This window comes from Stegostoma tigrinum, chromosome 40 (assembly GCF_030684315.1).
Source record: "Stegostoma tigrinum isolate sSteTig4 chromosome 40, sSteTig4.hap1, whole genome shotgun sequence".
In the NCBI taxonomy this organism is placed as follows: Eukaryota; Metazoa; Chordata; class Chondrichthyes; order Orectolobiformes; family Stegostomatidae; genus Stegostoma; species Stegostoma tigrinum.
Genome location: NC_081393.1, coordinates 10505487 through 10531496, shown reverse-complemented (window position 1 = coordinate 10531496; position 26010 = coordinate 10505487). Strand labels below are relative to the sequence as shown.

At 40.4% G+C, this 26010-nt stretch overlaps 2 protein-coding genes across 3 annotated transcripts in view; one reads left to right on the top strand and one right to left on the bottom strand.

Moving 5' to 3' along the window:
- Nucleotides 1–1546: 1546 nt before the first annotated feature.
- On the bottom strand, nucleotides 1547–24692 carry LOC125447985 (V-type proton ATPase subunit B, brain isoform). 2 transcript variants are annotated; one of them, XM_048522816.2, is made up of 14 exons: nucleotides 24518–24691; nucleotides 20953–21008; nucleotides 17851–17949; nucleotides 16338–16431; nucleotides 13313–13390; nucleotides 11681–11820; nucleotides 10939–11040; nucleotides 9758–9855; nucleotides 8571–8694; nucleotides 7800–7950; nucleotides 5361–5443; nucleotides 4973–5077; nucleotides 3891–4020; nucleotides 1547–3403 (listed from the first exon to the last, which is right to left on the bottom strand). In XM_048522816.2, the coding sequence occupies exons 1-14, from the start codon at nucleotides 24633–24635 to the stop codon at nucleotides 3261–3263; spliced, it is 1521 nt and encodes a 506-aa protein (XP_048378773.1). In that variant the 5' UTR covers nucleotides 24636–24691; the 3' UTR covers nucleotides 1547–3260. The 2 variants fall into 2 exon arrangements, with proteins under 2 accessions (XP_048378773.1, XP_059497181.1); XM_059641198.1 differs by lacking the exon at nucleotides 3891–4020 and having other exon boundaries at nucleotides 24518–24692.
- The window catches only part of LOC125447984 (chromaffin granule amine transporter), a 38325-nt gene continuing 36323 nt past the window's right edge, over nucleotides 24009–26010 (top strand). The window contains exon 1 of the mRNA XM_048522815.2: nucleotides 24009–24117. The gene's annotated coding sequence lies outside the window, so the exon portion shown is untranslated. The remainder of the gene's footprint in view (nucleotides 24118–26010) is intronic.

The following is a 26010-nucleotide window of genomic DNA, read 5'->3' as shown; positions in this document are numbered from 1 at the left end:
CATAAAATGTTACATGAAATACAGGGTAACGAACAAAATCTCTCTTTCCAGGAAACAAGAAATAATCTGCTTTGGTTTTAGAATGCAAACATTGAAAATAAAACAAACACAGAAAATGCTGGATAAACTCTCAGTAGGTTTGACAGCATGTGTCCATTCCATTTCTGAAAAGAAAGCAACATTTAACTTTAGAATCTGATGTGCCTTCTTCAGAATTGAACAGTCACAAAATGATGTTTTTCATATAATTTTTACAGAGGTGGGAGGACGAGCAAGGAGAACAGATGGCGTGAAGGTTTACTGCAAAAGGCAACAAAGTTGCGAACTGGAATGAAAGAGAAATGCATATAAAGTGTTTGCAAGGGTGGAAGTGGGTTCTCAGCTTATGACAAAGTCAACAAGATACACAAATGACATAGAAACATAGAAGATAGGAGCAAGAGGAGGCCATTTGAGCCTGCTTCGCCATTCGTCCATCTCAATAGCCTTATCCTGCTTTCTCCCGAGAACCTTTGATCCCATTTGTCCCAAGTGCTATATCTCGCCACCTCTTAAATACATTCAATGTTTTGGCATCAACTACTTCCTACGGTAATGAATTCCACAGACTCACCATTCTTTGGGTAAAGAAATGTCTCATTTCCATCTGAAATGGTTGACCCCAAATCCTCAGATTGTGACCCTTGGTTCTGGACAAATCCACCATTGGGAACATCCTCCCTGCATCTATCCCGTCTAGTCCTGTTGGAATTTTAAACCTCTGAGATTTCCCCCCTCATTTGCCTGAACTTCAGCGAAAAAAATCCTAATCTAGTCAATCTCTCCTCATATGTAAATCCCACCAGCCCGGTAAACCATTGCTGCACTCCCCTGAGAACAAGAGCATCCTTCCTCAGAAAAGGGAAAAGAATCTAAGAAAAATGGAGAACAGATGTCACAAAGTCAGGTTCTCAAACTGTGGATTTTAATACTGAGGCTATCAATTGCCTAAGTGGAAAATGAGTTGTTACTCCTTAAGCATGTATTGTGCTTCATTGGAACATTGTTCTGAGCCTGCTGCACTGTAGTTTATTGAAATGGCTGGAAGGTCAGGGTCATTCCTCTAGACAAAGCAGAGCGGGTCTGCAAAGCTCATCCAATCTACGTTTGGTCTTGCCAATGTGAAGGAGATATACCTTTGACAGAAGTGGAGGAGGAGCAAGGAGAACAGGTGGTGTGAAAGTTTACTGCAAAAGGCAAAAGAGTTGCTAAGTGGAAAGAGAAATGCATATATATGCAGAAAAGAACATACAATAAACCAGGTTGAACAAAGTACAGGTAAAAAACTGCTTCATTTGAAAAGTGTTTTTAGAGCCCTTGGACAGTGAGGGAGGTGGAGAATGGACAAGTGTTATACTTTCAGTGATTGCACAGCCAGATGTCATGGTCAGGGGGCAGGGGCATAGACAGAAACAGTAAGCAGCGAAGCAAGAATAGACTAGGGTGTCATGGAGGGATTATAAACCTTGAAGCAGTCACTCAAAGTAAACAAAAAACTTTCGGAAACTTTGTCAATGCAGAAATTTTTAATTACGTAAAATATGCTGATTTTCTCAAACATTAAAAGCTGCTTTCCAAGCCTCAACAATGTGGATATTGAAAAAAAAATATTAATGACACTAACAATTGTCACTGTTCTATTAACATTTATTTATTTGTGGCTGACATTTAAGATGTTTTAGTATTTTGAGTTTCAAAGCAAATGATCCTTATACACATCAGAATTTATGGAATGCATGGAACATAACATGAAAGTAAACTTATAATAACACTGAGCAACTAAATGTGTACATCTCATGAAAGTCAACGCAGAATAAATGCAAAAAATCTGCATGAAACACAGTTAGATACAATCAGAATTAGTCTCTGATGCACTCACAAGGGCTCTAACTGAAAGGACCACAAGTCCACAGCAATATTGAGGCAGTCTGAGCACAAGGAAAATCTCAATTGAAAACAAAAGTCATTGATCGAGACAGCATGGAAAGGCAACTGTCCTCACATTGCACACAAATTTTTAAAAAGTGCTTCCAGTTTCATGCAGAATGCTATACAAAAAGCCTGTATTTTCCAAGCTATTTACCAATACATTCAGTTACATATATTGGTAAAGACCACACTATGCTCCAAGTACCTTGATCCATCTCCATCCAAGTCCAAACACAGCAGAACCTCAGACCAGATCCTGACAAAGAAAGGATGGAACCAGATTGCCAGATCACCTCTCTTCAACAGAGATAATTAAATATGTAAACCACCGTAAGTTCAAAGGGATCACACAAAAAATGCAAATAGTAAGTGCTGACAAGTCTGTTCTACTTTTGGTCTTATCACTTGCTTCAAGAATCAGGCTTCGGGCAAAATGCAAAAATACTAACTGCAAATGCTGGCGGCCCTTAATAATTGTAGCAGGTACAGTACAGCAACTATCTGTGGTGTCTAAGAGGTATACCAGATGAAGCATTCCATAAATCTTGTTAGGTGCAAATTGAGAAGTATAGTTCAATTCCCAAAAGACATTCTGTCTGAAGTCAGCAGCTGCCTCATCTCTGCTACAAGATATACTTATCAGAGAACAAGTCATTTACTGTTATGGGCAAGTAAGTGAACAGAAGAAACTAAAATGTTTCTTCTATGTGAAATGAACATCTATCCCACCCTCAAAGGTCAATAAAGTAGTCTGAGCAACAACCAAAGTAATCAACAGGAGTGAAGAATTCATTTCTTCACACCATTGCAAAGAAATCAAATTTTTCATGTGAGAATGTTAAGTTGCAAAATAATTAATTGCTTCTGTTGTTCACTGGATATTATCAACTGGGATCTAATTAACACATTACTTAACAGAAGATATATATGAATTATCAATTAATAGTCCTAAGTTGCCTATGACAGATAGGCAACTAGTTCAGCACCTTTACCATACTTTAAAACACGATGGCAATGAATCAATAGTTCACAAGAGAGCCTCTCCAAAATATTCACAAACCCATGGCTGGAACCAAGATGCAAGACCGCCTTGCTCAGAGGCCTGCATTACCAGCAGATTCTGCCAAGACAGGTGCTCCAAATGCAACTCAGGATCAAAGACCTCAAAATAATCACAAGCAGAATCACAAATGCTTGCTTTGTTCAAATACCAGTTTCCAAGAGTTAAAACATCACAGGAAATAAATAGGTCACATGACAAAATAAAGAATACATCAATGCTGCACTCCAAGTTAATGTTTGGCACCCGAGTCCCTTGGGTAGAACTCTGCCAGGATGCTCTGTGGGATTCGTTTCAGCATCTCCTTGGGGAAGATTCGCAGCAACTGCCAGCCAATGTCCAGGGTCTCATACACAGTGCGATTTTCATAAGCTCCTAAAGAGACAAAGTCAGAAAGCTAAAGATTCCTTTGTGAATAAACAAGATTCTCCAGGGCTTGGAATACACACGTCAAAGCTTTTTAGAAAAAGTCAAAACAACATGCAATTATTTACATACATACATGATCTCTCCTTGCATTCCTGGGATTTTGGTGAATTTGCAACCCATTGTTACATAGGCCAGGTATCAATGGTTCATCTTCCAGGAGAGAATGTGTCAGAAATCACTGTTCTGCACTCCCATCAGGGTTACTTACACATGGCAAGAGGTTTGGCTACATGCAGCATTCAATGCCACCCTCATGAACCAACAGTTCATGTAATGGATTAGAATATCAACGGTATTAAGCTTATTAACTACCGAGTTGGAAGTTTAAAGCAGTCATTTAACAGCATACTCTGTCAGGAGGACAATACAACAGTATTTCCAATTTTGGTCTGAAGAAGTCATTAAAATTCTCATGTGTTAAGAGAAGCCGTACCCTGAGCAATGAAATTCTTCTCAAATTTCTGCAGGAATTCCAGAAACAGCAGGTCATCAGCAGTCAAAGCTTCCTCTCCAACCACAGCTTTCATAGCCTGCACATCCTTACCTATAGCATAGCACGCATACTGAAGAAAAGACAAGCAACAGTAAGGATATCTTCAGAAGACTAGGAAGATTTTGGGCATTTTGCCTTTTGAACTTGAGAAAGAAAACCCAATTTCCACACAACACTTAATTTCTGTGCCTGAATGTTGCCTCAGCTTGACTCTGTGCAAATCGGGAGGTGATTGCCTCATGGACTGGACTGTTAATCCAGAGAGGCAGATTATGTTCTGGGTGCGTGGGTTCAAATCCCACCATGGCAAATGGTGGAATTTGAATTCAATAAATATCTGGAATTAAGAATCAAATGGTGACCATGAATCCATTGTCAATTGTTGGAAAAACCCATCTGGTTCACTAACGTCCTTTAGGGAAGCAAACTGCCATCCTTCCCTCGTCTGGCCTACATGTGACTCCAGATCCACAGCAATGTGGTTGAGTCTTAACTGTGCTCTGGGCAATTAAGGATGGGAAATAAATGCTGCTTGATGCCGTCATCCCGAAGGGCCTGTACTGTGCTGTAATGTTCTTTGTTCTATGTAATGAATTTTAAAAAAGTTTAAATGTGGCTTGGCACACAATTGAGCTTTATACCTCATCTGCAGATGAACATTAATACTCATCTGTCCCCATTTCAATCTCCACAATGCTAAGGATTCAGCAGCCAGGGAACTGTTTGAATTAACATTAAATGTTATGGTTTACCTTGTTAAAAATACAGGGAGGGCATTCCGCAATTATATCTAGAAGAACTACTTTATACAAAAGGCAGCCACAATCTAACACTCTCTCCTCCAAAAAAAAGTTATGATTTAATCAGCTGAAAGTTTCAACCTGAAATTCTTCAGATTTATGTTTGGCAATTATATTAATGACTGCAAACCCAACGTGAGCAAATAGAAACTGAAGCACAAATCAGCCAGCAAGCAAGGGGCTGAAGGGCTGAATGGCTCTTCCAGTTTCTGTGCTTCTTACCAGCTGATTAGAGACATCTGCGTGATCCTTGCGTGTCATTCCCTCTCCTATTGCTGACTTCATCAATCTTGACAATGAAGGTAGCACATTTATTGGAGGATATATCTGTGGGACATCAGCACAAAATAAAAAATGGAATCACGCTGATGGGCATTCTCACACCAAGGTTTTTTCTTTTTAAAAGCAAAGATAAATTGGGAAAGCTAAAATTTCCTGCTTATGTTATAAATGAAATTGATGGTCATAGTTTTTTGTTCTTTTTATTAACCCATCCACTCGTGATGGTGAAGCACCATGATCTTTGCAAGCAATACTTAAAACCAGCACGCAACTAAATTGGTTGTAACAGGAATGCAGCATCAGGTGCTTATCCAATACCAAGATTTACCTGTCGATTGTGTAACTGTCGATCAACATAGATCTGTCCTTCGGTAATATAGCCAGTTAAGTCAGGAATGGGATGAGTGATATCTGCATTCAGTATAGAAAACACCAAGAAAAGAGATTAAGTTTTAGAACAATGTAGACCTTGAAGTTTAATTTATATTTTGTGCAAAGACAGTGGAAAACCTGGCTTTAGTTCCATTTTTAAAAAGTTACTTTTTATAGCTTGGTACGAGGAGGTCTGGAGCCATGTCTGTTCACGGGTTTTTGATGAGGTTTTACAAAGCTTTGAGTTGAAAAGATGGCGTATTTAAGCAAAGGTAGAGAAAAAAAAACTACACTACTCCCTCATGACAAGGACCCAGGGACACAAGGAGACAGAAAAATTCACGAGTCAGTCAATCAGTCCAAGTTTCAGAAATGCGCTGTAACTTGATAATCTTTTTACTCTGCAAAAACTCACCAAGTTGAGTCTGGAACCAACATATACCGAATTTATAACTTGAGTCCTCTAGTACTCAAAGCCTGAGCAATTCTCAAAATTTTTAAAACTGTGATAATTCTTTCTGTTCTCATTTTCTTTAGGCTCAGAAGCCAGACATCTGTAAACTCTAGCAGTCAGAGTACAATCTATCCCTCAAGTTGTTTGATGGCTACATTCAATTCTGTAGCAGAGTATTGAAGTATGAGGGCTTATCTCTCTGGAAAAAAGTCTCACACAAAACTAAGTTTAGTTAAAGTGATTCAGGGGGAGAATGCTTGCTCAATGGAAGTATTGTATACAAGTGCATAAATTCATCATAAGTGAAATGATCACGATTGTGCAAGCCTCACTGAGAAGCCTAAGTGTGGAGATTGGTGCTTGAGAGGATATTGCTGAGACTAAAAAGAGAACACTGAAACTGAAACTTTTCCAACATTTAAGCCTACTGAAAAACATGTGTTTCTTGTCAAACAAATGATTTACTCTTCATTTAAAAACACACCAGCAGACTTGGTGTGTTCAATAACTGATCTCCAGGGTTCAAACAAAAGGACTGGTGGCATGGTAGTAAGTACTGCTGCCTCACAGCAAGAGGAACCTGGGTTCAACTCCATTCTCGTGTGACTGTCTGTTGGAGTTTCCACATTCTCCCTGTATCTGTGTGCATTTTCTCCAGGTGCTCCGGTTTCCTTCCACAGTCCAAACATGTGCAGGTGGATTGACCATGCTAAATTTCCCATAGTGTCCAGGTATGTTTAGGTTAGGTGGAGTAGCCATTGGGAAAAAAATGCAAGATGGCAAGGGATACGGTGGGATGCTCCTTGGAGAGTTGGTGAGGATTTGTTGGACCGAATGGCCTGTTCCACACTGTAGGGATTCTATCAGTCAATTCAGGTTTCATCCTGGGGACTGGCATATCCAGTATTAAAAATCAAATGGGTTCACTGCAAAGTCAAACCTCTACTACTAGAAATTGCAGAGAAAAAGCCACCTCTCGATGACAGGGCCCAGAGTGTTGCAGACTCAGAGTCACAATGGATCAAATTTCCTTTTTTTTGACGTGGCCTTCCTTGTTAAGTCCTGATGATAAAATTTTCTCAGCTGTTGCTACAGGTTACAGTTTTAAAGCAAGAGGCAATCAGTTTCATTATTACCCTTTCCCAGTCAGTTGAGAATCACATCTCACATACTGTATGTCACTCTTCACATTTTTAATGCAAGTACATTAAGTAACACTTAATACTGGACATAATGATTACAAAAAGAAATGCATAATTTCTCAGCATTTGAAACAGGGGAGACTCAGTCTGCTTTCGGAAAGCACAATTTCACTGTGACAAATGAATGCAAACAGCAGAACTGGGAGAAACTATGTCAATTATATAAAAATAATAACCATTGACAGAAGCTACTGCAATAAACAGGCATCTTATGTTTTCCCGAGCACATCTGCGCCATCATTAGGAACTTGAAAACGCACTGGCTCCAAGCTTCAGAGTTTTGTCCCAACATCTTTGTTGCCTCCTTCAAGACACTTGGTAAAAGTAATCTCTTAGCCGCTGGTCCTCAAATTTCTTCTTGTGTCTTGGTGTGAGATTTTGCAGGCTCTTGACTGGAATGTTTCATTTCACACCTGATGTGATAACATCCAGCCAGGACTTAGTTGGGGCACAACTTCATGAGGATACATTATAAAAGATCAAAAAACAGTCTACTATAACATTTCTAAAGACTTCCAGAAAGTTTTCGATCATGTCCAATTCAGTTATCCAGTAGCTGAAAACACTGCACCCAAATTTCTTATGTGGTCCATTGTTAACAATTTACCTCATCTGATTTTGTTTATTTTCTTCCTTTCAAAAGAACTTCCAGGCTACCTAAGGCCCAATGAGCATTTGAAGTGATACCAAAAGCACATTTTTCTTCAACAGCATTCATCCCCACTGAGATAATGCTTACCATCATTTGGCATGGTTAGGATGGGGATCTGTGTGATGGAACCATTCCTGCCCTCTACACGTCCAGCTCTCTCATAAATGGTGGCCAAATCGGTATACATATAACCAGGGAAACCACGACGACCAGGCACTTCTTCTCGAGCTGCTGAGACCTAGCATGATTGAACAAATCAACAAAATATTATCAGCTTAATTACACAGTGACACACTGAGCAAGTGTGATGGGTACAACGCAATAAACTGGCTCTGTCAATCAGATATATTGCATGGAAAATGCAGAAAATAGGAACTCTGACAGGTCTGTCAGCAATTCTTAAAATCTAACTGTTAAGTTTATCACTACATTTACAAGTTGGTTTTATTCATTTCCACTTTTTCTAAGTTTACTTTAGAGATTTTGCTGTCACTGCACCTGCCCCAGGTTGTCAGCAGATGCAGCGATGCACAACACTGCAGAAGCATCTTAAGCAAATTCAAGAAGCAAAAAAGAATGGAAATTTCTTAGATTGCATTATACTGTTCTCTGTGAAAGTGAATGTCTCAACAAACTTCCATCGACTACCTAAAATTTAGCCAATTTCACAAAAAGCTGTTTCATGACACCGCTGTCGGCTTCCCTGGCTGGAAATACAGCAACACATTTCCGGGTGGAAAGAATCAACCGACATTATATTCTATGCATAGTTTATACAGAATGTTTCACAAGGCTGTTCAATTAATCAGTTGGACATTATTTTTGCAAGTTCATTTCAGTCTCCTTGTCTGGATTTACCTCTCTGAGAGCCTCTGCATATGAGCTCATGTCAGTGAGAATAACCAGCACATGCTTTTCACACTGGTACGCGAGGAATTCAGCTGTCGTCAATGCAAGGCGAGGAGTGATAATACGCTCAATGCTGTGAGACATAAGTCAACATTTATTGCAAAAACAACAAAGCTTCTAGAACAAAAAGATGCATTATTTGACCAAGAAAGCAGTCCATCTTTCAGACGTGAGGTCCAACTTGACAAGCTTTCCTGTCTGCAGAAATGCATCAAGTTGAGTCTGGAACCAACTTATCACAATTATCTAACCCGCGTTTGCTATTTTTTAAACCTGAGCACATGTCAAAATGTTTAAACGTGAGGAATTCTTCTGTTTTGTTAGCATTTTTTTGGGTTCAGAAGTCAGATATCTCTAAACTCTAGGAGTCAGAGCACACACTGTCCCATCAGTTACTCAATGGGTACTTACAATTCTGCACATAGACATTTCAGAGGGTCACTGAAAAGATGAGTTCGAAGGTTACAGGCAGTTGAGAAAGTCAGTGAGAACATGGGGCAGTGGAAGAGTGATAGAGGCAGAGAGCAATCACATGTTAGGCATGTGGCAGATGGCTATGCTGCTGCAAATACAGCTGAACTGGCCAGATTCAGTGTAGAGGGTCATTGAGGTGTCAAAGGCTGTGCATTTTTCTGTACTCTAAGAACTCAGGAATTAGAAAGCAGCAAAGTGTTGGAGTCAGGAATCAGAATCTGTCATGAGGATCTAACAAAGTGGGATGTTGTTGGGAGAAGCCATGAAAGGACTGGAAGAAGCTGTGAGCGTTAATGCTTCAGTGAAGCTCGGAAAAAGGGACTGAAAAGCTAACATGCAATATGTGCTTGATGCAACTGAGCAAGCTTGGAGCAAGGCAAAAACAGAGGACTAGCTAGGTGAACCTAGCTGTCTGCGAAGAGCCAGAATATGCTTCTTACCAAGTACTGGAGTGCAGTTTCAGAGTTCAAACTGAAAGCATAGATAACATCCAACCCTCGACTCAATCATCAGCTTAAACAAATCATATCTTCCCAACATTATGGAACGCATCTCAAGGCCTCAATGAACAGCAATACTGTTCACGCCAGCATATTCAGGTCAGTGGAATCCTGACATAAATTCTATGGTAAATGAGAATACGGTGGGAGAAACTGACTTACGTTGGGTCATTAGCTAGATTCAGGAATAGACACACATTATCCATCGACCCATTCTCTTCAAAATCCGACTTGAAGAATCTGGCTGTCTCCATGTTTACCTTGAAGGAATAGCATTTTGTTGTAACTTTTTGAACTAATTCATTTTCTCATCGCAAGAGTTGCCTTTCATAGAATAGAATTGCGGAACCCTACAGTGCAAAAGCAATCATTCAGCCCATTTAGTCCACACCGATCCTTTGAAGAGCAACCCTACACATTCCCATCACCCCCAACCCAATCCCCCATAATCCAGCATTTCCCATGGCTAATCCATCTAAACTACACATCCCTGGATACTATGGGCAATTTAGCATAGCCAATTACCTAATCTGCACATTTTTGGACTGCAGGTGGAAACCAGCGCATCCAGAGGAAACCCACACACAGAGAGAACATGCAAACCTCACACAGACAGTCGTCTAAGGATGGAATCAAACATGAGTCTCTGGCACTGTGAGGCAGCAGTGTTGGCCACCATGCTGCAATCTTTCTAGTTTAACTCAAAAAGAACTGATTAAAGCAAAATGAAACTCGTGTTTGACGAGACTTCTTGTAGCACCCTAACCTCTCAATTTAGGGTCTTCCTCTACTCTCATAAGATGGAGGTACTCTAAATAGATAAACTAGGCATGGAGGACATCATCAAGTTGACCAACTACTCATAATAAAGCTATGGGTTGTGTACAGGCTATATGTCCCAATGGCCTCAGTGGACCCAAAACAAAAACTAAATTTCCAAGATCTCCACCTAATTCAGCATCCAATACATCATCTCGAACTCATGTATTTCCCAAAGTCTCTCCACAAGCACTGTGTGGAGGTTTCTCTCCCTGTTACCTCAGAAAGATTTGCTGCAGTTAGCAAAAAACATGGCCGGCCTGTGTGACTGGAATATATGCAGATTAGTAATAGTCGCAACAATTTGAAAACACAGATGCCATTCCAACTTTCTCTGCTTCAGTCACCCAAGTAGCAATTTTCTGGACTCTATGCCTTTTTTCTCCTCAGTTGGTAAATGCTACCAAGAAAATTTCAAACAGATCATTGATTAAACAGATCATCAAGTCTGGGCAGATTGTTCAACTTGACAGTGGACAAAATTTTGATTGTTTGAAAGTTGGGAGATGTTATTAAATACTTACACCCATTGCAGCAAACACAATGGCAAAGTTCTCTTCAGTATAATCCATAACATCTTTGCTTTTTCTTACAAGGCCAGCCTGACGACAGATCTGGGCAGCAATCTACAAATAAAGAACATATCAGCATCACCATGACTGAACATGTTATTGTTACCACAAAATAAGATACGGCTTACCAACCTCTTTGATGATAGCTATTTTGTGCCATTTATATGGACTACCCCCATTAAGCTGGCATGTTGTATTTCAAATAATATTGGCCACAATCCTAATGTTCAACATACCACAAAATTTTCAGTGCCCAATATTTCATTCAATAAGGTAAGCTCATGCTTAAAATGACTACAGTGGTCTCTTTTACGTTGTAGTTCGGCATATCTGGCCACAACAACCGAACAACAGCTGCAGAGGTGCTCCAAATAGGGGCCCTCAGTTTCACACAAATTCTTCATTATTTTAGGGTTCTCCCACATTTTCCTTCAACAATGCATCAGAGTAACTAACCACATCCTATTCCTTGCCATCATTCTAGTTGGTTTTGGCTTGCCCAACACCAAGTGGAACACTGTTCTTACAGGAGTCACTTGAGATGGTTAAATGCTCTACACAACTGTGGCCTCAACTCAAAAGATTTTGTGTACCATAATATGGCAATGTAGACGGATTCTCACAAATATAAAGTTCACTCAGTGAGTGCCTCATCTGGTTGTTTTCAGAGAAATGAGTGGGCTCGGTCACTGACCTCATTGTGTGGTAAACCAGCAGCTGAGAAAATGGGTATTTTCTGTCCGCGCGCAATACTGTTCATGCCATCTATGGCAGATATTCCAGTTTGAATCATCTCCTCAGGATAGATACGACATTGCGGATTTATCGGCTGACCTGAGAAATTAAGAAGAAAACACAATTTAAACAACATTATTTGTACCCAGCTACAAAGATGATATTGTCACTGAAATGCAACATCTCGCAATCTGCGCCTTCAGTTCAGTCTTATTTCCTCAACATTTAAAAACTGCTACGCCCTCTAAGTAACTGGAAAGAAAAGCAAGTAATTACATGGCAAAAGCATCAGGGAATCTGGGATTTGAATGAGCAATGATACAAGCAGCGCACTTTCATAAATATTTTATGATTCAAGTGTATTAAAATCTAAAAAATAACAGGGGGAAAATGTGACCAACTAGAGTCAAACAAAGAGGCGAAAAGACAACAATTGCAATTCTATTGAGAGAGAAAAGGGAGACAGGAAAGAACAACTCTCAACTTGTTATAAAGAAAGTTTTACAACCTGTAGCAATGAACCTGACAACTTTCAAGCCCTAACTCAGGTACATAAATCCTAATATTAAATGAAAAGTGTCTGAAGTAGTTCTGGGTCGAACTCACTTCTTTACTGAGCGGAGAACAAGCTGTCTTTTTGTGGGGCAAAATAAAGCATGGAGCAGGTTTCAGATGAAGCAGGTTTCAGAGATTAAAAATTCACCAAGTGCTTCTTTTCTGGGATAGTATGCAGAAAACAGACAAATCCCTGTGCAATAAACTCACCATTACTTGCTGCAAAGTATGAGCGAACAATTGTTTGTTAAAAATTTGTCAAAATTTGGCAGTTTGTTGTGATGTGTCGAGTCTTCAGAAGTTCCTCCATCAATCATTTTAAGTCAGGGCAGAGAAAGTAATTAACCTCTGCACACTAAGCATGAATCAAGAGAAGCATCAGTCTGTACTTAGTGATGTTAGTTGAGGAAAAAGTGTTGATTAGACCACAGAAAGAACTTGCTGTTTTTCCCTGAATCATAACATGGGATTTCAATACTCACCTCAGGAGCAGATAATCTCTGTTTCATATGTCCATCGAAATATGACAGCATGATATTACAGGATTCACTCCATATTGGACTCAGGTTTTCATTTAGGTTATTTTCCCTCAAAGCCACGTGAAATTTTGTGTAAAAATTTGACTCGAGAGGTTTGAAAGTTTGCATCATCATGCTCATGTTGTTCAATAGTTTGCTTGAATTTTACTGGTAAATCTTTTTTTCCCACTACATTTATCCTTATTGCCCTTGGGATTCAGAAGAGACAGTTGAGTAGAGTTGCTGTCTTTCATCATTATCATTTGCACTGCCCAGTCATCTGTTTGAATGTAAATGGTCATCGGACTGTATTGCGATGGATCATGCAATGAAATATGTTCAGCACTGACTGACTAACTTACGGAGAAATAATGTCCACAAAATTCAAGTCTCAGAAGATGACAAGACACTACTAAAATCATACCTGAGCCAAGATCAACACTTCTGGAATAACTCTGGACAAGTAATTGGTTTTTAATTTTATTACATTATTTATAGGAATAAAAATATTCCCATACCCATAATATCCAAGTAGTCCTCAGCAAGCACAGTGGGACCTCTGTCTATTGGCTTTCCAGACCCATTGAAAACACGACCTGAAATAAACAGAAAAGTTACATTTTATATTCAAGCTTTGAAAACAATATTTCTTTAACACTCCAATGACTGTTCAATAAAACATTCTTTCCATTTGCAATACCAGACACAGAGGAAAAACCCAGATCAGCACTACATTAGATTATGCCCATTTGGAGATGTGGTTTTGAATTCAATCAACAAACTCATTCTGATATAACATTAACTCAAAATAGTTTCTGTAGATTACATGAGATTCTCGCTGAGCACTGGCTTTCAACACATAAACCTCAGAAATTGGCTCAGTCAACTGGAATTAAAAATAGAGGGAAAAAATCTGAAGTCACGCACTCTTCTTTAGCCAAATGACATTGCATGGACTTTGAACTGGTATCATCTCAAAAATATTTGATGTTGTGATCAGTCATCAGCACAGAAAAAATTTAATATTGTGCACCTGATCAGCCAAAAAAATTTCAAAATTGCAGGGGTTGATTGGAGGAGTTTGCTTACAGGCAAAGGGACCTCCGGCAAGTGAGAGGCCTTTAAAAGTGTGATTGTTAGAGTTCAAGATCTTTATGTTCCTGTGAGGGTGAAGGGCAAGTTTGGCAAGGTAGGGAACCCTAGATGACAAGAGATATTGAGGTTTTGACCAGAAGACAGGAGGCATGGCTCAGGAGCAGGCAGCTGGGATCAAGAGAATCCATGGAGGGGATACCCAAGCTTACTGAAGGTGGAAATCAAGAGGGTGAAAAGGGGGCATGACATAGTTTTGGCTGAGAAGATTAGGAATCCAAAGAGATTGCATGTTAAAGGAAAAATAAAAACTAGAGAGAGAGAATAGGACCCCTCAAGGACCAACATGGAGACGTATGTGTGGAAGCTCTTGAGATGGGCGAGTTCCTCTATGTTTACTGTGGAGGAACACATGAAGACTTGGGAACTTGGAGAAGTTGGCAATATCTTCGGAACAATCCATATCACAGTACGGGAGGTGTTGGAAATATTAGAATGTACCAAGGTGGTCAGGAAGAGGCTCAGGAAGAAATTGCAGGGGCCCTAGCTGACATATTTGCATTGTCGTTAGCCACAAGTGAAGTCCTGGAAGACTGGAGGGTGGTAAATGTTATGCCCTTATTCAAGAAGGGCTGCAAAGAAAAACATGGAAATTATAGAGCAGTCAGCTTAACACCTGTGGTAGGTAAGTTACTTGAGAAGACTCTGATGGGTGAGATATACGTGCATTTGGAAAGACAGGACGTGGTTAGGAGTAGTCAGCATGGCTTTGTGTGTGGGAGATCGTCTTTGATGAAGTGACCAGGAAAGTTGATGAGGGCAGGGCAGTAGACATGGTCTATATGGATTTCAAATAAGGCCTTTGATAAGGTGCCACGATGGTAGGCTGCTCTGGAAGGTGAGATCACATGGAATCCAGGGAGAGCTCGCAAATTAGATACACAATTGGCTTGATGGTAGGAAGCAGAGGGTAATACTGGAAGGATGCTTGCTAGACTGGAGGCCTATGACAAGTGGTGTGCCTCAGGAGTCAGTGCTGGGCCCATTACTGTTTGTTATCAGTATTGATGACTTGGATGAGAATGTACATGACATGATTAGTAAGTTTGCGGATGATACTAAAATAGGCAGTACGGTCGACAGTGAGAAAGGTTATCAGACATAGCAGCAGGATCTTGATCAGTTGGGGAAGTGGGCCAAGAAATGACAAACGGAATTTAAAATAGTTAAGTGTGAGGTGTTGCACTTTGGAAAGTCAAATCCAGCTAAGAGTTTCATGGTGAATGGTAGTGCCTGAAGGAGTGTAGAGGAAGAGAGGGACCTTGGAGTAGGGGTGCACAGCTCTCTGAAAGTGGAGACACAGGTAAACAGGGATGTGAAGACGACTTTTGGCACTCTGGCCTTCATCAGTCAGGGTATTCAGTATAGAAATTGGGAAGTTATGATGCAGCTGTTCATGATATTGGTGAGTTTGCACTTGGGGTCCTCTGTTCAGTTTTGGTCACCTTGCTTTAGGAAAGGTGTTATTGAACTGGAAAGAGTGCAGGAGTTATTTACAAACATGCTGCCAGGACTCCGTTATAGGGAGAAGTTGGGCAAGCTAGGACTTTTTTCTTTAGACCATAGGAGTCTGAGGGGGATCTGAAATATGTGTATAAGACCAAGAGAGGCATGGAAAGGGTGAATGCACTCAGTCTTTCTCCCAAGGTTGGGGAATCGAGGATTAGAGGGCATCAGTTGATGCTAAGATGGGGGCAACTTTTTTACACTGAGGGTGGTACACATATGGAATGAGCTGCCAGCGCAAGTGGTTGAGGCGGGTACAGTAACAACATTTAAAAGGAATTTGGACAAATTCATGGATAGGAAAGGTTTAAAAGGATATGGGCCAAGTGCAGGGAAATAGGCTTAGCGTGGATGGACATTTTGGTTGGCACAGACCAGTTTGGGCCAAAGGGCCTGTCTCCACGCTGTAGGATTCTATAACTCTAAATTAATTTTAAAAGCAAACTTTCAGTTCAAAATAAATTGTATTGTACTTTTGTAGAAGTACTGTTAAATCTTAAACGCCTTCATGGTCATTCTCCAAGTCCTTTCAGGCAAAATGTGTCATTCACTTTTCAAACAGAATGAACAAAAACACTATGTTATTATGATTGACAGATGATTTCTCAACATTAAAATACTTTCCTGTTTATCAATAACTAACCAGGAATGCAATCAGCATGTAATATGTACAAGAGGGAGACAACATAACACTTTACATATGGGTGCAGATTATTAGCACTGTGCAGCATGACATCCGCCTTTGGTCCTCAGGCACAACTGTAGATCCACTTCCGTTCACTTCCAGTTTGATTAAATTCAAAAGCAGCTTGTCAATCCAGACTCCACCTTGACACTATCTTAAGTGCACTCAGCATTTGAGGTCATGGCATCCTGGACACTTACCAAGCATATCTTCAGACACTGGAGTACGCAGAATGTCTCCAGTGAACTCACAGCTTGTTTTCTTTGCATCAATGCCAGAGGTTCCTTCAAACACCTGTTAAACAGGTTAAGAAATTAAAAATGCAATAATGCATGAGTGTATAAACCTCTATGAGGTTTATATTCCACCATCCTCTCACAAACGGCATATTGAAGAACAACATCCACACAATATCTACTCAGGTTTATTCAACAGTAAGATTATTGACTATTCTTGCTCTGTGCAGAGCAGAGCAGAGACATCAGGCATCTGTCTGAAATGCTGAACAATGAGAATGTGCCTGCCATTTTCTAGTTTAGTAGAATTCAACAATGAAAGATTTCTCCCAAATTAGTAACTTATGGTCACCCCATTGCTCATTTCACACTGCTCAACTTACTATTGCTTATGTGGCTCGAACTCAGCTTGTCACTATTTAGCAACAGCCTAATACAAACATCGCTACCAAACAATCAGAGAAGATAAGCACAGACCCAAGGAAGAACACTGTAGTGAAATGACTATTGCTGCATAGGCCTTGCTGGTACTCCGAAATAAGTTTCCATCACAACCATGTTCCAAAAACAAAATGAATCAATGCAAGTTTAATAAAGATGTGTCCACACTTTATTTAAAAACTATTATTCCCAGGATGTGGATGGACATTGTTGGCCAGGCTGGGGTTATTTCCAATCTCAAGATGCTTTCATGAGTCAGCCATGTGTCTTGCTGTCGAACTGCTCTGACTACAGTAGTTTGGCCTCCTAAGTGACTTGCCAAAGTAGTTCAGAGGTCAGTTTAAAGCCAACTCCCTTGTGTTGCTGTTGAATCTTCTAAAGGTACTTGTGCCACATTTCTTTCTCTGAAAGGACATGGATTCTACCAGTTTTATGACCACTTTTATCCGCACCAGCTTTTCACTTTCAGATTTAACTGGACATTGCGTTAAAATTCTCAAACTGCCATAGAAGGGAGTGCAGTTTGACTCATGCATGTGAATCATTCCCTATTAGTCTAAAGCTACAGATTAACTTACCCTATCTTACAACCAAAAGAACAATCAAACCAATGTCCAATGTCACAGAACAACAGACGAGAAATTTACCTATGTGGTTGCTATCAACCTTCAGACTTAGACAGCATCCAGTGTATGCCTTAAGTAAAAATGGGAGCCTCAGAGAAATCACACAAAATGGGGAGTGCCAACAATTCCAACAAAAATCCAGAGGTCAGACACAAACTAAGAAATTTGCTGAAACAAATGTTGAGAAATGTGAAAAATCATTCAAAAAAAAATCCAAGACAATCAATGTACAAACACAGAAGTTATTTCTTTGACCTTAACTCTACTTCAGCATCTCAGATTTGAGCCCCTCTCTGAATGCTGACTCAGCTGCTGTGCACATCCAGTATTGTATCATTTGCCATCCTGATCAATGATAAATGTATGTTATTTATTTACCTGGGTCTGACAAACTGAACACTTCATCATACCTGAACCACTGCCTTTGATCCACTCACTTCCAGTACCTGCCCGCTGCGCTTGGTGCCATCCGGGAGCGTCAGGTGCACGATCTCAGCATACCTAGGAAACTACAGGTAAAAGGTCAGGATTCTGGTACTTGTATAAGATGGCAGATATTGCAAATATAACATTTTACATAATCTCATCTGGTACTCCCGCAACTTCTAATAAATGAGTCTCAGAAAAAGCACCACAATTTTATATGACGCTGTGTGCACCTTGGGAATGTGAGGCCTCATCGATGAAATTAAATGAAACACAAATTCACAACCTGCCAATTAGATGTGAAACTTTGTACATTCTTAGGATTATTAACGAAGGCCTGCAAATTACTTGTCTATCAAAATAACGCACCATAACTACCATACTGTCACACAAACCGAAAAACATTCAGAAATGATCTAGACATCACTGGAGATGCATTTGTAACATTACAAAATCCTACTATGCAGGAGGAGGCCAAATGCAAACTTGGGCCTGTGCTGCTTCTTTTAAGAGGTGTCCAATTTCATCCAGTTTTCAGCTTTTATCCTGTAAACTGTGACAATTCACTCTCTTCAAATCCATGTCCAAATACTTTTCCAAAGTTCCAAGCGAATATGATTTCAGCAATATTTGGTGTGGTACTTTCCAGATCTAAATTGCTGTCTATTTTCTTATGCTGATCATCTTAAATCAAGAAACCCTTGTTCTTGACCCACTCAGTAATGTTTCTCCTGATGATCTCTGTTAAAATTCCTCATTCTTTTGAAGAGGTCGACTAAAATGCCCTGCAACGTTCTGTACCCAAATAATTGTTCCAAATTATCCAACCTATTTCCACAGCAGATGTCTCAAAGGCCTGGTGTCATTCTGGTAAACTTGCTCTGTCTCCTCTCGAAAACCTTGACCACATGCCACAACCACACATACAATCCTTCATCAGTGACTCATCCAATGATCTGTAACGGTTTCGCTTGAATTTCTGCTGCCTATACGGTTGCTTAAAAGCTTTGTCAACTTACTGTGTCACCTTCAAAGACGTATGAACATGCATCTATGTTCATCCAACCCCTCAATTGGGTGATACTGCCTCTCCATGTTTTTCCTTCCAAGATGTGGCACTTCACATTTGCCTCCGACATGACTGCCCATTTCTCCACTGTCACTGCACTTGACAGGTCTGCTACTATCCTGCCTAACATTTACTACATCACCAAGTTCTGATTCATCTGAATTTTCCTTTTCCCCAACTCAAATGAACTTGTCAACAACAGGCCAGCAGTCATTGCTCATGCCCAACTTTGGAGCTTGGTGGCGTCAGGATGCACGATACACATTCCAAGATTTAGCCATAGAAGCCATTAAGTAGCTGCAATATATGCACATCAGTCTAGTGTCTGACTTGGTGGGTAAGGGAAGTGATGGTATTCTATTGAACCTGCTTCCTTGACTTGAGAGTTCAGGTCACAGGTTCTGGAGAAGCTGTTGAAGAAGCTTTGGTGGGTTGCTGCTATGCATCGTGTGAACACATTCTGCAGGTTCAAAAGAACCAAGTCACAGCAGAATACAGATTTAATACAATTAACAAAAGATTTTCTGAAAACTGAGCAAGACTAGAAAATAAATCAACATGCAGGGCTAAAACATTTTAGCAGTAACACTAACTAAGAGAAGAGAATTAACGATATACATGAAAGACAGAAAATTTTCTTCATTATGTTTGAAGAACACAAGAGATGTTCATAATCAACAAAACAAATTCAAATTACAAATGAAGTTGGGTGACAGGCTCTAAACTGTGGAAAGAAAAAGGAAGAGGAAACCAATGTACAAAATACAGAAGAGTGCAGAGAAGAAGTATTATTTTAAGACATTTTAATTACATTTGGTTTTGGACAGCATGTCAACAGCAAAAGTAGAACAAAGGAAATATAATTCCTAAAACATGCAAATGGATCCTTCCCCAGAAAGGTTATTTGTATGTTTACAAGGTAAAGTGCGTTGTTAAGATTTAGTTTATTTGTTTCAAAATAAATCAGCTACAGGAGACAAAAGGGGCTGAGCATCTCAGGAATAGTGATTGTAATATGATGTTACTGCAGGTCAAAATAGGATATTACAACAGAAATTAAGATAGAACAAAGCAGATAAAAATGATGATGGCTCAGAGTACTGAGATTACAAGAATTCCAAGTCAACGGAATGAATTCTTAAAAAGCAAATATTCATTTATTCAATGGAAGTGGACGTTAATAGCAAGGACTGAATTTCTTGCCCATCATCAAATGTCCTTGAGAAGGTGGTGTAAAAGGTAGTGGTAATGGTGCAACCACAAGAAGGGAATTCTAACATTCTGACACAGCAACAATTTAGAAATGGTTCAAAGTTTAAACAAAATAAGGCAGAAAAAATACATAGCACTGAATATCAGGATTATTTCAAGTTTCGAATTACTGTTAATAAACAGAGATGAAGCACAAACTAAACTTGAAGCACGCCAATTGCAGGAATTACTGGGTTCCGTGGTAAAGTACAGGCATTTACGTCAAAGTCACATATCACAAATAAACTTCCTGAAATGGCAATAAGTAGACAATGCAGCAGTTAAATGGAAATATATTGGAACAAAAATAGCTGCATACAGATTCTTACGCTCGTGGTGGGTTTGACAAAATAACAGTTCAGTGAAAAGACTTCAAAACTGGAACTAATACCTGACAGAAGGAATTCAAGGGATGATTAAAAAAAAGCTCATGAAGGAATGGGCCAGACAACATAGATCTGACTGTTGCCAGTCATTAGATAGACCAAGAAAGAGAGACATAGATTTAAGCTTTAAAAGAAAAAATATTTCAGCAAAAGTGAAGAGGAAACTTTTTTTTGGGAACAAGGTATGGGGAGATGGTGAGAGAAGCGAAGACGACATTAACATTTAAAAACAGATTGGTGGGAAAGGAGAGTGGGATATTGCAACAGGGAAGTTGCCTGGGATGATGATAATTGTTTGCATGAAGGATAGCCAAAGACTGGATGTGATGAAACAACTGTGGGATGCTAGCCACCTTGACAGAAAACATTAAGCTCTGTACCTTCACTTGGTCCAGGATTACCAAGGGCCCATTGACACCAGATACAGTCTTGTACGCTGCAAAGTAAAATGCTGCATTAGTTGCTTTTACCTACATAAATGAACACAGGATTTTAGGACTGGACTGTAGAAACAATGTTAAATTTGATGAATTTGAAATTTATGTCTTCAAAATGCAAGCTTGTGCATATTGTAAAGGCACAAGTGAAATTTTGCAGCACCTGATTTTACGTTGGCAACGTTATGCCCATATGTTCCAAATCATGAGTTAGAACTGGTTTTAGGTTTTGAGATTTGAGTCAGGTATTTTAGGACATCAGCATATTGCTAGTATCAAAGCAAACCATGATCAAACCTATTCATTACACCGGAAGGGATGCACAACCCATGGATGTGTAAAAGGGCCAACAGAATGTGAACATCAAATCATTTAAGATGTCGCTATAATAGCCAATAATAATTAAATAAGAAATGAGTCTGTTTCAAACCCCATCTTCAAGAATATTCTGAACAACCAAATCATCAATGCTGTTAATAGTGAAACAGAAACAGAAAATGCTGAATAGGTAGCAAGAGAAAGGGTAGATGATCCACTCTGAATGTGAGAAAGACAAATCAGAACACTTCCGTAATGGAGAGAAACTGGGAGCTGTGGAAGAACAAGCCTATTTCGAAGTTCCTGAACACATCACAAAAAACAAGTCAGTGGGTACAAAGGAAAGTTTGAAAGCCGAATAAAATGTTGGTCCTTCGGAGAAGGAGATTGTTACGCAAAGGGAAAAGTTATGCGTTCATTTTGCAGAATTTTCATCAGATTACCTACTGAATTGGGTCAGTTTTGGCAACCAAACCTCAAAATGAACATTGACAGCATGCTGCAGATTTATCAGAATTGTAACTGAACCTTTCAATTTATAATATACAGGTAAATAGCATATATTCCAATTGTACACCTTTGAATTTACAGAATTCAGAGTGATCTAAGCAAGACATGCAAACTGATTAAAGGGTGCATGCAGAGAAACAATTTGTTCTGCTGGAGGAATTCAAAACAGGAGGTCAATCATCTCAAAACATGCACAAAGCCACTTAAGGAGCAAACTGGGAAGCATCTTTAAACAAAGCATCATTGAACACACTCAAATTCACTCACCGAAGGACTCAATTTGGCCAAATTAAATGTTCAAGACTGAAATCAACCCTTTTATTCAGCAATGAATATTGCCCAAAGGTAAGTCAAGGCTGTAGAGGCACAGGTTAATGAACGAGATTAACAGGCCATTTTCTTCCTATGCTGGGTTGAGGAGAACAATGATTTCGGACTTCATGATGAAGCTTTTTTTTGGAATCCATAGAAAAGGCTATGATGTCATAAATTCATGGCTCCAGTCAAAGCCAGTGATTAGGTGAATTCCTGAGGAGGATTCTGCCCAGGACAAAAAGAGTGAACAGTTGTAGGGGAGGTCCTGAGCAGCTCAGAGAATTTCTATAAAAACGACTCCCTGTTGTTGAAAATTCTGAAACCACACAGGAGGTTTCAGCTGTTGTTGCTGCTGGGTTTTGACTGAGGTGACAACATGAATTTTGCCATGCAAAGTGCATTTCGATTGCCTGCCGCCTCAGAGTAAAGGAACAAGTCAAAAGCCTTTTTAGTTTTAGTGCTGCATCAGAAATTATGAGTGAGGCTGGGTTTGTCCTGTTGGCATGGGTTATGGATAATCCACCATAATAGATGCTGAAGTCTTCACTGTGTTGGTCAAAGGTCAAGTATAAGTTTTGTCTATAATTTACCTACAGCAACATACTGAATAATTGAAGTGGAACTTCAGATACACAAGCAGGCAGATACTACACAAGCCTGCTGCCCTTGTACAGACCTGAAAGAAGTTGCAGACTGGCAAATAGCTGAGTCCAGGACTGAAGAGTGATTTGTTTTTGGAACTTTCAAATCAAATTTCATGTAATCAGGTCTCCACAAAGATGCATGCTTGAGCCTTTGTTCCAGCACCAAGTGGTGAAAAATGCACTTTCCTGACAGTCTGCAAATTCAGTCACCGAACCTCCAATTTTGTGTGGGAGCATTATTTTCCCCACTCCACTTATGTGCAAATTTGTCTTGTTCACTCTCTGAACTTCACCTCAGCACAGTGTGCATTCCACACCCTCACTCCACCACAGAAATGTTGGAAATATTCATATCAGACAGTAACTTCCGGGAGAGAAAATCTAAAACTTCAAATCAGAATTGTCCTCCTCTCTCCACGAGTTCAAAGGAATTGCCTGCTCTTCAATGTGCACAATGAACTATTGGGCCCATCATGCCATCACTGGCTAAGTATTAACCATCCAGTCTGAACCCACTTTTTGTGAAAACCTAACTGTCTAGCCAACCATTATTTTCAAGACACAGATTCCTTGTCTCAACTTGAACCTTTCCATATTCTCAACTGTCCTGTAATCCTGCAACAAAATTATTCAATTGTGTATCTCTGATTTTTGACCTCTCTGCTAGTGGAAACAGATCGTTCATTTCTAATCCACCTCAGTTTACACAGAACAGTGCACCTGGGGGAGGGAGTGGTGCAGTAGGGGAGGTAGCCGAAGTTTGAAAGGGGACAGAAGGGGCAAGCAACAGCCACAGGGACTGAAATGCTTAGGAACAAATTAAATGTGTTTAACGGGAGGCATGGTGCAGTGCTAACCACTGAGCCTCACAGCGCCAGGGATCCAGGTTCAATTCCAGCCTCGTGTGACTGTCTGTGTGGAGTTTGCACATTCTCCCCGTGTCTGCATGGGTTTCCTACAAGTGCTCTGGTTTCCTCCCAGAGTCCAAAGATGTGCAGGCTAGGTGGATCGGCCATGCTAAATTGTTCGTAGTGTTCAGGGGTGTGTGGGTTATAGGGGGATGGGTGTGGGTGAGATGCTCCAAGGGGCGGTGTGGATTTGTTGGGCCGAAGGGCCTGTTTCCACACTGTGGGAAATCTAATCTAATCTAAACTCTCATTAAAATCTTTGGATGTGAAGCTGAATGCACGCATGCTCATAACAACAGCTTCCCAGCAAAAGGCTCGAAGCAGGAGAAACTAAGTGATCTGGTCTTCTGACGGGATAGAATGACAACATTTTTCTGAAATATTCCAAAATTACAAATGTTCCTATTTACAATGTATGTACAATGCTGCTTTGTCTTTAATGATTATCGACTGAATGTTATTGCTGTTCATTTATTGTATTTTTGTTTTGGTGTCATGTTCGTTCCTGTATCAGTTTGAGATTGAGTGTTTCACACCACTCTGTCCAAAACAAACCCTGTATGTCATCGCAGATAAAACGGCTCAGTGCTGGCAACCAGCTCACTCAGGGTCTTGTGTCGGGTCGAGTTGCCTTTCCTTGCCGAGCAGTGCTATCTCCCTGCCTGGAGAGGGTGACATCTCCCAGCCTTTCGGGCCGGCTGCTTCTGATGGTTTGTTGTTCCTAACCTTCCCCCAAACAGGGCCGCACGATCCCCCATCATCTCATCTCACCTCCACTCCCCGTCACCCACTCTCACACCGTGAAACACTCACTGAGCCGCGGCTGCGACATGTAGTCCCTGCTGACCGCCTGAGCATGTTGTCGGCTCCCCGAGCCTGTAATATCGCCCATGGCTCCATTCACCATTCTCCCGATTCCCTTCGTCGCCATCTTGTCTCTCGCTCCCAAGCGGCAGGGGGAAGCTACAGCGCAATCTCCCTCACGGGCCGACCGCCCACTGCCGGCAAAACGCCGACTGCGCACGCGCCTAATGCGGCTCCTGGTGCTGCCGCTGTACGCATGTGCCTGTCGCTGTCCTTGGTGCTGGAGCTTCGTCATAGAATCCCGACAGAGTGCAAACAGGCCCTTCTGCCCAACAAGTCCACACAGATTCTCAGCGCATCCCATCCAGACCCATCCCCCTATAACCCACCTAATCTACACATCCCTGAACACTATCGGCAATTTAGCATGGACAATCCACCTAGTCTGCACATCTTTGGACTGTGGGAGGAAACCCACGCAGACATGGGGAGAATGTGCAAACTCCACACAGAAAATTACCTGAGCTTAGATTGAACTCAGGTCCTTGGCACTGTGAGGTATCAGTTCTAACCACTATGCCATCATACCGCCCCAGCTAATTCTCAATTTTAATTTGGGCCTGAGGGCCTGCCCCTTGTCCTAAACAGCTATATGAGCAGGGCAAAGACTGAAAATGAAATGAGGCAAATTTTTAAGCACCCCCACAAAACACTTCACAACTTCTGTGGAAAGGTCACTGGACTCGAAACAGTTAAACTATGGTTTTCTGTTTCTCCCCACAGATCCTGCCAGGCCTGTTCAGTTTCTCTAGCAATTTCCTGCTGTTTCAGATTTCCAGCACACACAGATGATTGTCTAAAACATGATTTTTTAAAAAAAAGTTTTCATTAAGGGAGAACTTAACATTTTCTTGCAACTGAACTTTAGATCAGGATTGTAAATTTGAAACACACAAACGTACAAGGCACAATGTGAAGTGGCTGTAATTCAGCCAATCACTGAAGTACCTGTGTTGAAAGTAAACTTATTTATCATAAACCTTTCCTCTTATTATTGTTTATCTGTGCTACAATGAACAATAAGAGCCTCTGGTTCTAATGTCATTCCACAGCAGGCTGAAAATACTTTCACTGGGTGGTTGTTGCAAAGTTGGTACAGTGCTTGTGGAATGGCAGGCAGAATACTAGGATTTGCTGTTTGTAAAATAATAGCGGGCGGAAGAATGTGTGGTCCCTTTAAAAGATTATGCATTTTTGTCAAGGGTAGGAGATTTTTAAAAAATGTTCAAGTGCACAGACAGCTCCTGAAATTGAAACATTGTATCAAAAGGCTAGGAGTTTGAGTATCGAACAATTTAGTTAAACCAGGTACTTAGAAACTAAAAACCAATTAAATTTACATCTTGACAACCTCGGATCAATCCTAATGTAAGAAATTGATGGGTCATCAAGGGGTTATGAAAGAAGAGGTTGAGAAAATCAGGGTGAGACGGAACTGCTTT

Excerpts from the sequence above, each read along its gene's own strand:
- LOC125447985 (XM_048522816.2), bottom strand. The coding sequence starts at position 24,635 with ATGGCGACGAAGGGAATCGGGAGAATGGTGAATGGAGCCATGGGCGAT. Across the intron at positions 17,950-20,952 it reads TAATCCTGGACCAAGTGAAG|TTTCCTAGGTATGCTGAGAT; the intron begins GTACAGAGCTTA and ends TTTTACCTGTAG. Across the intron at positions 7,951-8,570 it reads ATGCAGAGGCTCTCAGAGAG|GTCTCAGCAGCTCGAGAAGA; the intron begins GTAAATCCAGAC and ends CAATCATGCTAG.